General features: G+C 57.8%; 1 protein-coding gene across 1 annotated transcript; it reads left to right on the plus strand.

Moving 5' to 3' along the window:
- Positions 1–3,152: 3,152 nt before the first annotated feature.
- On the plus strand, positions 3,153–11,207 carry LOC104125354 (TBC1 domain family member 24). The gene is made up of 8 exons (XM_009637795.1): positions 3,153–3,229; positions 4,591–4,625; positions 4,991–6,026; positions 6,322–6,480; positions 7,602–7,665; positions 9,157–9,252; positions 9,961–10,237; positions 11,062–11,207. The coding sequence occupies exons 1-8, from the start codon at positions 3,153–3,155 to the stop codon at positions 11,205–11,207; spliced, it is 1,890 nt and encodes a 629-aa protein (XP_009636090.1).
- The last annotated feature ends 2,030 nt before the right edge of the window (positions 11,208–13,237 follow it).

Here is a 13,237-nt window from a genome sequence, read left to right on the forward strand (position 1 = left end):
CCCTCCTTCCCTCCTTCATCCTTCTTGTCTTCTTCCTCCCCCCTTCCTCTCTCCTTCCTTCCTCCTTTCCCTCCCTCCTTCCTCCCCTCCCTGCCTCCACAGGAGCCCAAGGCCCAGCTGTGGCTCACCCTGCCCCTTTCCCATCCCGGGCTGCAGCCCCTCCTGCTCAAGGGGTGCTTCACAACCCCCTGCCTCCAGCCCCACCAGCTCCCCGATGCCTTTGCTCCCCAACTCCTGCCTTTCCCTCCTTCAGGCAGCTGCAGTTTCCCTTCTCCAAATCCTCATCCCTGTCGCTGCCCATCCCCAAATGACAGTCACTGCCTGCCCTGCCCTCCCCTGCAATGTCCCTGTCCCCCTGGTCCCTGTCCCCCAGGTCCCTGTCACCCTGCCAGCAGCAGCCAGCAGGGCCGGGCTGCCAGGAAGCTGCCCTGGTGCTGGAGGGTGCTGACACTCAATATTTTGGCTGCGAAGGCTGCGAAGGGCTCTGCAGTTACCAGCCAGTGGACACAGGCCCTCGCTTTTGCAGCAGCCTCTGTCCAAGCCCAAAGAGCCTTTCCCATACCTGATCCACCAGGATTTGGCTTCTTTTTTTTCTTTTTTGGGTGTGATTGATGACACAAATCAATGCAGATACAAACATGGGTACAGGCGCCCGAGAAGCAGCAGCAAGGTGCTGGCAGCAAGGTTTTATTGCCCTCATAACATGGGGCTGCTTCCACACTGCTGTGACGTGCCACGATAACGAGCGCATTCTCATCAGCATTTCCACAGGCGGCTGCAACACCAGCGTGCTCCCAGCCGGCACTCAGACCCGGCAGCGAAGCCCGTTTGGCTGGGGCCAGGGTGGCTTTTGAGCGAGGAGCAAGAGGAGCCACACGTGCAATAGGGAGCAAGGGCCGCCGGAGCGATGCCACCCCCGGGGCTGGTTTGGGGAGGTGTGGAGCACCCCCAGCACCCCCTTGTTCCATGTTTGCTCTCTGGCAGGGGCTGGGCAGGGCCAGGGGACTCGGTAGGGTGGGCAGTGGGGACACATTGCCTGCCTGTCCTGGGACAGGGCTGCCGCAGGTGGGCTGAGACCAATGCCCTTGGGATGGGTGCTGGGGACCGTGAAGCTGTGGCCGAGAGGGACCCACGAGCCAGAAGTGTCCTGGGCACAAAGTGAAGCAGCGTGGGGTGGCTCAGGGACCCCCGCCAGCCCTGGCAGCTCCCGGTGCAATCTCCCTCCCCGGGGTGACGGCTCATCTCACCAGCCCTCTCTGCACATCCGAATCAGGCTGGCCCCTCTCACAGGCAGTTAGCATGAAACATTTATGGCCTTCAGCTGCACTGCTCGTCCAGAGCCGGCACGGCCTCTACATATTTAATTTTTTTGCCATTAAAAACCCATGAAGTGGTGATCCATTTTGCACTGTCCCTAATTCACTTCCATCTCCTCTCTCGGCGTGGAGCAGAGCATCTGCCAGGGAGCAGGGAGGCAGACGGGGGGGCTGCGGGAGGATTCAGAGCTGCTTCAGTGCTTTAGAAAAAGCAAATGAGGAGAAGGCAGCTAGCAAGGTCCTGGGCAGCAGGCAGCAGGACCCACTTCTGGAAGAGCCTGGGCCAAAAGGTTTGAGTTGGAGAGCGAATAAGCGACCCCTCAGCACCAGAAACCGGAGCAGGGTGCAGCATGGGGACCCCAGGAGCAGAGCTGGGGGCCACCACCGGCCCCTCCAGATGCAGTGCGCAGAGCAGGGTGGCCACTGAGCGCCCAGACAGGCTCTGGGTGCAGAGCAGGAGCCTCCCGCTGCTGACCAGCCCCTCGCTTCCCACCCACCCAGCACAGCAGCCGGCCGGGGACCCTCGCTGCCACAGCCCCCCACCCCCACTTCCTTGGGCTCCCAGCTTGCCAGGAGCACGGGGAGGAGAGGTACAACCTGACAGCCGTGCCTCTCCCGTTGGATTTTGGCAAGGTGCTTCACCCAGAGAGGGGATGGTTTGCAGAGGGACCTCTCTTGCTTGGCAGCAGATTCCCCGAGACCACCGGTGCCAGCGGATGCTCAGGGATGCACCGCAGGTGCAGGCAGGGAGGCAAGGCAGGAGTGCCCCACGGTTGCTGTTAGCACAGGAGAAAAAAATCAGATTTTTAAGGAAAAAAAAGCCTTAAAACATGTTAAGATGCCTATACAAATGCTCACTTTTAAGTGCAGCCTGAAGTGAGCTCTCCAGGTAGCAATGTCGGACGGGGCGATGCTGCTGGGAGCACCTCTTGGCTGTGGAGGGTACTTTTCCTCCAACTCAGCTCTTTTGCCTGTAAGTACAACGTACAGTTTGTAACTCTGCAAAGCATTTTGAGGTAAAAGTCAAGCAGTCACAACCATTCAAAGGGGGGACAGGCTGGAAACGCTGAAGCACCAAAACCGTACCTGCAACTATCATGTTTTGTGCTCCCTGCTGATCGAGGGTTACATAGCAGGCACGGGGTGCTGTGGGGTGCACATCTGCACTTCCCCAAATTTCCCCCAACAGTTTTGCCGGCTGGTGCTAAAGAAGTGCCACAAAAATGGCTGGCACAGACCCAGCGCACCCCCCCCAAAAAGTGTCCCTAAGGGCGCACGAGGCGGTTGCAGAAAGGCATCACTTAGTCCTTGTGGCCCCAGTCACTCCCTTGTCACCCAGTTCCTGGCACTTGCCTCTGAATGTGCTTCTCTTTCCAACTCCCCCAGGACCATCCAGCGGGAAGCGGTTGCAAACCCACTCGCTGTGTTGATGTTTCCTTTGTTCAAGGACAGGTGATCGCCGCAGTAGGCGATTTGGCAGTGCTGGCCCTCCCTCGCCCCCATGGCACCCTCCCTGCCCCGTGACGCTGGCCAAGGGTGTGAACCCAGAGCGCGAAAATGAAGGTTATCCTTGGAAAAAATAAATGATTAAGTTTAATGGTCGTGTTGCTGGTTTGATAGTTATCTCATCCCACAGGGTGTTTACGTTCCCCTCCCCGGCCTCGGCGCTGAATTGGGGCAGGAAGGGGCGACGCAAGCACAGGAGCTGCTCCACCCCTCAGCCTATTTACACCAAATAAACCTCCTGTGCCAGCGGGCTGGCACTCCCCTTAAAAGTCAGGGCAGGTGACGGGGACAGAGGGGACCCGGCAGCGGGGTGCACTGGAGCCTGGGCACATGCTGCAGCTGGGGCTCAGCCTGCCCCGCTCCCCCAGGGGGCCGGCCAGTGGCTTTCCCACCGCCGCACGCGGAGGGCGATAACACGGGCACCGGGCAAGGTGAGTGAGCTGCAGCCGGGGCCAGCACTCCCCTCCCACCAGGGGAGACGCAGGAGGCTCTCGCCAGCCCTGCTTGGGCTGGGGCCACATCCTGCAGAGGACTGGGGCTGGACCAGACCCACATTTCCTTCCCCAACACCCCTGGCATGTCCCAGGTGGGCAGAGCTGGAGCCAGCAGCCAGCACCCTGGGCCTGGGCACTCGCAGCCGGGTGGGCTCGGGTTGATGCTCCTCAGTACTTTGGGCAGAGCAGCATCGTCATGACATGGCTGGCCACGAGGACAAGGTGAATTTGGGGATCACAGCAGTGCAAACAGCCCTGCTTCAACCCCTTGTTGGTTTTAGCCTGGTTTCTGTGGCTAGAAGCCTGCATGACTGTACTCAGGGTCTGCCTGTCTTCAAAGCAGGGCGTCAGGCTAAGCAGCAACCGGTTAAAACTGCTGCCCTTTCCCTGAACCAGAACTGAACTTGATCTGCTGGTTTTGCTGAACTTTAGCAGGGGCCAAACTGAACTGGAGAGCAGAAGCCAGAGCCAGACCCAGCCTGAGAGCAGCCCGGGCGCCCAGACCCCCTCGACATGCCACCACGTGCTGCCACTCAAGCAGCACACGGGGCTGGGACCATGCTGTCCCCACGTGTCCCCCTGGGGCCAGAGCAGAGAGCTGTGGCTCTGTGCAAATCCATCCTAGACTCCCCAACCCAACTGAGCACATCCAAGATAAATACATCTGAGAATTAATGTGTGCGCTGATCGACTTTATCCCCACCAATTAATCACTGCCCAGCAGAACTCACCCATGCGGAGACATGTGCAGGGTTTGGAGCTGAGCTCTCTTGCAGCCCCAGGGAAAATGCCACTTGCTTCTCTATAGGAGGAGCTCAAACTCTGCTCTTCCCAGAACAGAACAGGGCTGTCGGCTGCCACAGCCCTGCCAGGGTGCTGTGTGCCAGAGCCTCCCCTGAGGATCCCCGAGGACCTCCTGTTCCCAAGGGGCTTCCCAGATGCTTGCCAGCCCCTGCGTGCTGTCCCCTGGACAGGGTCTCTCTGGTGCATGGGGACATGTGGGAAACAGGGACCCTCTGGCACCCCGCAGACCATCCCCACACCCTTGGTGAGCCCCTCTCGCTGCAGCACCTTCTCCTTGTGTCTTCCCTCTGGCACCGAAGCAGCCGGAGGGGTCAGGAGATTTTTGCAGGAGCATTTGGCAGGAGGCAGTAAGAGGGAGGGCAAACACTTGAGGCCGGCTTCGCCCGCCCTGTCTGGGCTCGTAGCAGCCTGGTCCTGGGCTGCCAGACCCGGACGGGACACTGCCTCCCATCCCGCTCTGTCCTTGGGAGGGGACACGATGCAAATGGTCCCTCTCGGCCTCAGTGTTGCTTGAGCCCGCACTGCCCCTGGGGTCCCCCCTCACCCCTGCAGAGCCGGGCTGTCAGCAAGCTGCTCATAGTCCTTGGTGGTGTAACGCTGCTGTCCCATGGTGATCCCCGGAGGACAGGGACTGTGTCCCTGCCTTCTGCACCTCCCGCTCAGCCGGTCAGAGGCTGGGAAGTCAGGAGCTTTTTGAGGGGTGCAAAGCTCCAGCCAGGCAAAGCCTTCTGAAAACCTTCCCTTTGCGGAGGGAGTATAACTATTGAAATACAAGCTGTTGCTGTAAGACTTCAAAGCTCCGTCAGCCAGGGTGAAATGCTGTCAGCTGGGGTGGTGAAGTGTGTGGAATAAAAGGTCTTTGTCCTACAGCGATGTTTGGCTCATCTCCAGTCACCGTCGTGATCACGTCTGAAGCAGACACCTGGGACATAGATGCCTCCTCTTGTCTGGGCTGTGGACAGTTTGTGGATTGGGACAGGATGCCAGACCCAGAGCAACAGGCGCATATCCCCCGAGACATCCTCAGCAAGCCCCCGAAGGAGCTGAAGAAGCTGGCAAGAGAAGGCTATTGGGCAGCAAGCCGCGCTCTGAGAGCTCAGGTCTACCACCAGCTCATCCAGCGGGTCACCTGCCGGCTTGTCACCCCAGACGCCCTTGTCTACAGGGATGTGGCAAGTCGGCTGTTCGGGAAGCTGAGCGTGAGCTCTCACCCTTTGCCCGAGTTCCTGGAAGGATGCTCCATGCCCACATACTGCCTCAACCTGGAAGGGGTCACCGCCTTGAAGAAGATCCTCATCTGTGTTGGCAGCCTTTTCCCCGACATAACCTACAGCCCAATCCTCCCCTCTCTGGTGGCTCTGCTGCTGCACTACAGCGAAGACGAAGCTCAGTGCTTCGAGAACATCTCTCGCCTCATCGCCAGCAATGCTCCCCATACCAGCTACATTGACCAGTCCTTCCTGGCCCATCAGGCCTCCTGCATGACTTTTGGGGATCTGGCCAACAAGCACTGCCCAGCAGCTCATAAACTCATAGCCAGTACCTCTGAGAACGTCTTTGAAGTCTACTCTGAATGGCTATCGTGGCTCTTTCACGACCTCCCCTTCAGTTACGCCATCCGTGTCTTTGATGTCTACCTGCTGGAGGGGCAGAAGGTCCTCTATCGCATTTCTCTGGCCTTGCTGAAGCAGTACAGGCTCTCAGTGGCCTCCGCTGAGCTGGAGAAGACCGACATCAAGGCAGACCTGCAGGCTTTTGTGCAGAACATTGCTGAGCACATGACTGTCGACAAACTCCTAGAGAGAGCCTTTGGCATCCGGCTGTTCTCCCGCAAGGAAATCTGGCTTCTCCAGATGGCCAACAGGAAGGCGTTAATGGAGAGGGGCATAACCATGGTGCAGAGCAGGTAAGGAGACCTCTCTGTTTGCCAGCTCTTGGGGCTAAGCAGACAAAACATGAGTTACAGTGGGAGATACAAGATGGAGGGATCTGCAGGTATCTCCCGTAGCTTTGGCTTTGCTGGGTGCTTCATGGCCCGTGGTGGGGGCCCTTGTTAGGAGGCACTGTACGGTTAGAGCTAGAGATGTTACCAGAAAGCTCATGGTGCAAAAAGCATGACAAAACACGATGCATGGGGGCTGCACCCCTAAAAGCAGAGGGGCACCCCAGCTTGGCAGTAATGGACGTCCTCCCTCGTGCAGGCAGTCCTTCCACCTGGCTGTGGACATGCAAAACTTCAGCTCCAGCATTGTAACGGCTCAGGAGATGCGCATCGTCTGGTCCTGGATCCCTGAGCGCTTCGCGCTCTTCCCCCCACTGCTGCTCTTCTCCACCGCAGAAGACGGGTGCAGCCTGCAGAGGTAAAGCATAATCTGCCCATCGGGTCAGGCCAGGTCGGATGGGCCAGGCCTAAAACTGGGTAGAGGTTGGAGGTGTAGAAAGGAGGAACACATAGCGACCATGAGGTATATCTGAGGTCTCCTGGGGACTCTCTTGGGCTCAACTCAAGATCTTGAACATGGTCTGGGCCAGCGCTGGCTGTAGGGGAGAGGACTGAGGCTCAGTCAGATGGCAATCGGCAATTCAGCACTGGGTGGGGAACACCAAGCCCTGCAGCTGTGCTGTGCAAGGGGATGTCCCCATGTGCCACACTGTGCCAGGAGGCCTACGATCGGCTGGGTCCAGCCAGCACGCCATCCTCAGGGCTCCAGTGCCCTCCCAGCTGACCAGTGTCAGCACTGGAGACAACCCAGGCCCAGTGACACCCACTGCCACGGCCATGGGACATCCCTGCAACACTCAGTGCTGGGGCGTTTCTCTGCTGGGATGCAGCTCACTGCCAACTGGGAAGGGATGACGGGCTGTCCAGGGACTAGATGCTGCCTATGCCACCCCGGTTCTCAGAGCGGTGTGTAAAGGTAGGGCTGCAATGGTGGTGCCTCCCTTAGCACCATGAGCATGGTCCCCAGCCCGTGGGAGGTTAAGTGGGCATCCCATGGCCCAGCACTGCAGCCCCATCCTGGGAAGCGCAGCCCTGCACCTTTCCAAGGCAGCTACAGGGTCCTGAGCCCAGATTATGGAAAAACAGCCAGATAAAAAGCAAGCTTGTTTGGTAAACTTCCCCCATGAAGCATCCCCCCCCAGCCTGGTGCCTGAGGGCAGGGTGGGAGGATTTAGTGTTTGGATTTATCTGAGCTATTACCTGCTTCACCAAGCAAAAATGATGACTTGAGAAGTCCCACAAGCCAACTCCCTCCGTTCCTGCACAAACAATGAAGTTGCTCGCGCGACATGGTGGTGAGTTTCTGCTGCCGTCCTTCCACGAGCTCCCTTGGGCCAGCTGCTAGCAGAGCCAGAGGCTGAGAAGAGCCACCACCACTCTCCACCGTCCTTTACAGCCTCGTGCCCCAGCTCTCTGCGTGGCATGCTGCTCCCAGGTCTCTGACCCCCACCAACCCAGCCTCCTTGTTCATCTCTGCAGGTTCTACGCATGCTGTGAAGGCTATGAACCGACGGTGCTGCTCATAAAAACAACAGAGGGGGAGGTAAGTATTCCCCAAGCAGGGAAGTGGGCTGCGCTGGTGCCGAGGCAGGGAAGGGGAGAGGGTGGCTGACCCCACCAGTGCTTCTTGGAGCAGCTCCAGGGCTGCATGGTCCCTCTCCTGCCCTGCCCCGGGGTCTGTCCTTACTCCCGGGAGGGACTAAACTGCACCTCCCAGCACCAGGAGCCACCTTAGACAAGGGCTGGCCTAAAGGGTGCTGCTGGGGGCAAACAGGGAGAGTCAGTGAGATGGAGAGAGGCCATGAGCAGTATTCCATTTTTACTGCAAATACGGACCAAACCATGAAGTCCTTGCTAAACAGACTTTCCTGAAGTCAGCAGACGCTTTGCCTGAGCCAGGACTTGCTTTCAATACATTAAATGCAAGGATCTCTCTGAGTGCATGAGCAGCCACCCAAGGGAAATGCAGAAGAAATAAGGACAGCTTCTACAATATTTGAAAGTCGTGAAACAACTGCAAAAAAGCCCTGAGCCAGGCCTCTTCCCAGGAACCCTGATAGTGGCTCATAAACCCATGTTTTATTTCTCCACTTTTCATCAACCAGCAGAGGCAAGTTCTGTAAATTGTTCAGGCATCCCAAAGATTTATTGACCTACAAGTCCTGATTTCCCAAGCTGACACTTCAGCGTGGTGCAGAGATAAACACCCTGCCACCCCCTGGGGCCTTCTGCAGACAAGAGAAGGGGACTTATAAAACCTTGTTTCCTACACGTTTTAGCTCATTTCATTCCTTAGCCCATACCAAGGGCAGGCACGAGTTCCCATCTCTCAGTAGGTTCCCTCCAGCTGTGGTGAAGTCAAGGACATCCACACCAGGGTCAGACTGACCGTGGGTGGAAGAACACCTGGGAGTGGTTAAAAGCCTTGTAGGTTAAAAAAGTAAAAGAGTTACCTGAGTTTTTGCTGGTTTAAAACACATTTTTTCTAAAGACTTATAAAACAGGCGACCACCTCACCACCATCCAGGGCCCAGCTGAGGACAAGGGATTCATAGACCCCCGTCCACAGCCTGTTGCAACACTGTTTGTATGATGCTTTGAGCTACACAGTTATTCCTTTCCATTGCCAGGGGCTGGATGGGGCTCGGGGAGAGGCAGTAGAGGCAGAGCTCCTACTCCCAAGCCTGGGCCAGGGAATGCAGCAGCACAGACAAACCGTCCCTGTTCCATCAACCAGCACACAGCTCACTGCCATCACCTCTGCTGCAAAACAGCAACCCCTCAAATCTCCCAGAGCCCCCCCATAGGTGCTGAAACTGAGTGGACTCATGTCCAGAGCACCAGTGACCTGTCAGTGCCGGATTTAGCTGGCATAGCAGAACTTGGCTCTCCGATTCTCCCAGGGGACCTTGCAGACCCCTTGCCCTCCTGAACGCATACGCAGTGTCCGGTGTTTCTGGGGCTGGCTCTGGTCCCAGACGTCTCCCCTGCTGGCCCCCGCAGCACTGATGGCTCCCTGTGCTCTCTCCTGAAGGTGTGCGGAGCATTTCTCTCCTCCGACTGGAGTGAAAGGAAAAAGAATGGGGCAACATCAGGCTTTTTTGGGACAGGGGAGTGCTTTGTGTTCACTGTAAGTCACGTTTTATTTCTGGGTTTACGCTCATGGGTTTGTCTGGCTTTTACTTTTTCCTTTACCCCTCTGACAACTCAGGGCATGGTGGCACCGAGCTGCTTCCTTCCCAGGGTCCTGCCACTGCCCCTCAGCTCTGGCAGCAGCACAGAAGTTGCTGGGCTGGATCAGAGCAAACAGAGAATAAGCTCCTGCCATGGGTGAGCTGGCTTGCCCCGAGGCAGCATGCCGTGACCCCGCATGGGTCTTGGAGCACCATCCCAGGATGACAGCAGGGCTGCATGCCCAGCAGGGTGGGGTTCTGCCCTGTTTGCTCAGGGCAGCTCCTGCGTGGAGTGTTCCCAAATCAGCCCTGGTGGCCCTGCAGAGGCAGCAGGCTGAGTTGGCCCAAGAGATCTGGGGGGCAAAGTCCAACGTTCATCCAGCATCCCACCGGCGTCCATCCAGCATCCACCAGGCAATGTGGGCACAATGCAGGTTTGCCCATCTCTGGCAGCGCCTGGCAAAGACAAAACCAACTTCTCAGCCACAGCCACCAAAAGAGCAGCGCTGGCACTGCCAAGACGCCTTGTCCCTCCCCTGCCCCAGGTCTGGACCTGGGATGCAGCATTTGGCCCCTGACCTGCCTGGCCAGGCAGCACCATCTTCCCCCAGCATTGGAGAGGGGCCCCAAAGGAGAAGGCTCACCATGTTTCTCCTGCTTTCCAGGTGCGCCCCGAGACAGAGAGGTATGAGTGGGTGTTCATCAAGAAGCCGGAGCTGGCCAAAGCCGTGCCGCGCTCACGCCAGCGGTCACCTTCCCCCTCTCCCACGTCCCTTCTCAGCTCCCCCCCGGACGGCCACGGCACCAGCTCAAACCATCTCACCGTGCCCATGCCGCAGAGGAAAGACCGTCTCTCCCCGTTTCTGGCCATCAGGCATTTCCTTCTGCCTTCCAAAACAGCCTCCATGTTCATGTCTGGGTCACGGGAAGGGATCATTATTGGTAATTACCGAATGGTGGGCACCCTCCCACCAATACACCCCTGCTTTGGCTGAAAAGGGCTCTGCTCCAGATTAAAATCTGAGCTGGCTGTAGAGGCAAAGACCTCCTGGTTTAGGATATGAACTTAAACTCAGGGGAGATGTCATCCCCCTCTTCCTCAAATTAGCAGGAGAGTGCAAAGCTGCACAAGGGCAAGGGTGCTCCTTCTGAGAGCCCCAGAGGGGCTCTGCCAGCCAAGGGGGGCACCATAGCCCAAATGTCCCAGCGAGGTTCTCCAGCCCTTCCCTCCACTCTGTGAGGGATGGCGAGGAGATGCAGGTGGGGATCAGCCCGAGGAAGCACTGGGCACGGCCACCCAGAGCAGACACTCCAGCTGCCTGCCCATGCTGCCATCGACGGGGCTGAATCCTTGTGCCCCACCACTGCCGGGGTCAGAAATGCCCGCAGCCCTGAGGGCTGCCCCTGCCTCCCTTCCTGCCCTCGGGAGTGGGATCAGGGCAAGCCTGGCTCCTGGGAGGCAAGGATCTTTCCTTGTTCTCCAGCTCTCCAAGCAGTTTAATAATTCAGCTTGTGCTACCAGGGCAACCTCAGCAGCGGCTGGCCCGCAGATAGCTCTCCGGGAGCTCTGCCTCCACGCTGCCATCCCGATTAGCAGAGAAGGCAGCTCAAGGAATCCCCAGCCCAGCTCTGCACCGTGGCCATAGGACAGAAAGCTGAGAGATGCGTGCAGTCCTGAGAGACCTCGTCGGCTGGGCCAGTGTCCCTGCTTGGTCAGCCACAGGGAGGGGGGGAGCAGATCCCAACTGTCTTGCTTGCTTTTGCAGGTGGAGGGGGAGGCCAAGCTCTGTCCCTCGATGCCAACCTGCTCTGGGGGCGCACGGAGCACTGCGAGACCTTCGACAACCCTCCACTCTGCCAGGAGAACTTCAGGGTGCAGCTCTTGGAAGTGTGGGGCTTTCAAAACACCTAGGTCCTCTGGGGGACAGCCCCTCATCGCGCTCCCCACTGAGACGGGGACCCCTCGCCATGCTGGCCACAGCCCCAGCCTGCCTGCTGCGGTCTCTGCTGGCAGCACCACAGGCCCCTCCACTTGCCGTCCTCCCCTCTGGTCAGCCGTCACGGTGGTGTGGAGAGAGGGCAATGCAGTGCTGGGAACAGGACCATGGGTGCTGCCTTTGGGGACATTTGGGGTCCCCTCCCGCAGTTTAAATCCAGCCCACTCCACCCAGTGCGTCCCAGTTTAGGATGCTGGAGGGGAGGTGAGACAGCCCAGCGTTTCTCACACCTCCCTGGCCTGTTTGCGGCTTGGGGCTCAAGAGGAGTACCACAGCACAGGCAGACTTTATAGGAATTTTGAGCCTAGGCTAAACCCAACACTGAGGTACAAAGCTCCCCAGAAACACCCTCAGACCCCACTTCCCTGGGGTCCCAAGCCCAGTGCCACCCTTCAAGCCACACGCAGAATTTTGTAGCCTCTGCAGGTTACCAGGACTCCCCCGGGACCACGCACTGATCACCATGCAACACAGTGTGAGAGACTCTTTGGGTTTTTTTTTTGTCCCTGGTTGAAATTGCTGATCAGTGATTAGCAAAGCCCAACGTGGTGTTTCTACACTGGCAGCCAGCAAGAACCCCCCAGCTACCTGCCTTGTCATTTTTGTATTAAACAGAAGAAACAGAAGATCTATACTCATCGCAAAGGGCTGATGTAAGACTGCGAGCAGTGAATATATGCGAGCCTTAACCAATGCACCCCAACTACCTGGGGCGAGGGCGACGGGACACGTGCCATTTTAAACCACAAAACGCAAACGTGTACGTGTAGCTGGGTCAGACAAGGCAACACTCACGGAAGGATTGTAGACCACAGAGAGAGCATTCTGGCTGCAGGATGAGAACGTCTCCCACCTCCAAATATACTTTCCACTTGTGGTTTTATCTTTCATATATTCCACTTCTCCAGATATTCAGAGCAGGAGCTATCGCTGCCTCAGTGCCTGCTTCCAGCGGTGGTGGAGCCGGCGATGGCAGCAGGTTCACACAGTGCCAGCCTTGCGGCAGACCTGGGAATTGCTCGGAGCCTTCAGGGTCAGAGGCACAGCCCTCCACGCCCCCGTGCCTGGCCTTCACCCACAGAGCTCAAATGAAAGAACACCGCAGGAATTACTCTTCAATTAAAAAGCTCTTCTAGGATGTCCTCAGTTTTTCTTTCTTTCCGTGATCGTGTACCAGACCCTCTGTCTGGCTGAACGCTTCCCACCGGAGTCCCCCTCCCTTCCCAGGAGGCTCTTTCACTCCACCCGGAGATGCACAGGACACACAGGACTCCTGGAAGTGCAAAGCCCTTCATTCAAGGGAGGGGATTCTGCCCCCCTGCTCTGCTCTGCTGAGACTCCCCTGGAGCCCTGCGTCCAGCTTGGAGGTCCCCAGCACAAGGACAGGGACCTGTTGGAGCAGGGCCAGAGGAGGCCACAAAAATGATCCGAGGGCTGCAGCCCCCCTCCTACAGGGACAGGCTGAGAGAGTTGGGGTTGTTCAGCCTGGAGGGTGCTGCGGGCAGACCTGATTGCGGCCTTGCAGGACTTAAAGGGGGCCCATAGGAAAGATGCGGACGATCTTTTTAGCAGGGACAGCTGTGACAGGACAAGGGGTGATGGTTTTAAAACTAAAACAGGGTAGATTTAGACTGGATATGAGGAAGAAATTCTTTACAGTGAAGGTGGTGAGACACTGGCATGGGTCGCCCAGGGAGGTGGTGGAGGCCCCATCCCTGGGAACATTCCAGGCCAGGCTGGAGGGGGCTGTGAGCAGCCTGATCTGGTTGAAGGCGTCCCTGTTCCCTGCAGGGGGGTGGGCTGGATGGCCTCTGAAGGTCCCTTCCAACCCAAAGCATTCCATGATTCTGCAATTCTATGATTCGCAACCTGGCCTGGCCTCCTCCCAGCCATCCTCAGTGTTGCCCGTGAAGGGCAAGCAGTCTAACGTGAACACCAGACGCTG

This window comes from Egretta garzetta, unplaced genomic scaffold, assembly GCF_000687185.1.
Source record: "Egretta garzetta isolate BGI_Z169 unplaced genomic scaffold, ASM68718v1 scaffold34, whole genome shotgun sequence".
Taxonomy (NCBI): Eukaryota; Metazoa; Chordata; class Aves; order Pelecaniformes; family Ardeidae; genus Egretta; species Egretta garzetta.

Bases quoted from the DNA above. Each gene is read 5' to 3' on its own strand.
- LOC104125354 (XM_009637795.1), top strand. From the start codon at position 3,153: ATGCTGCAGCTGGGGCTCAGCCTGCCCCGCTCCCCCAGGGGGCCGGCC. The intron at 6,027-6,321 runs GTAAGGAGACCT...TCCCTCGTGCAG, and splicing joins ATAACCATGGTGCAGAGCAG to GCAGTCCTTCCACCTGGCTG. The intron at 9,253-9,960 runs GTAAGTCACGTT...CCTGCTTTCCAG, and splicing joins GGGAGTGCTTTGTGTTCACT to GTGCGCCCCGAGACAGAGAG.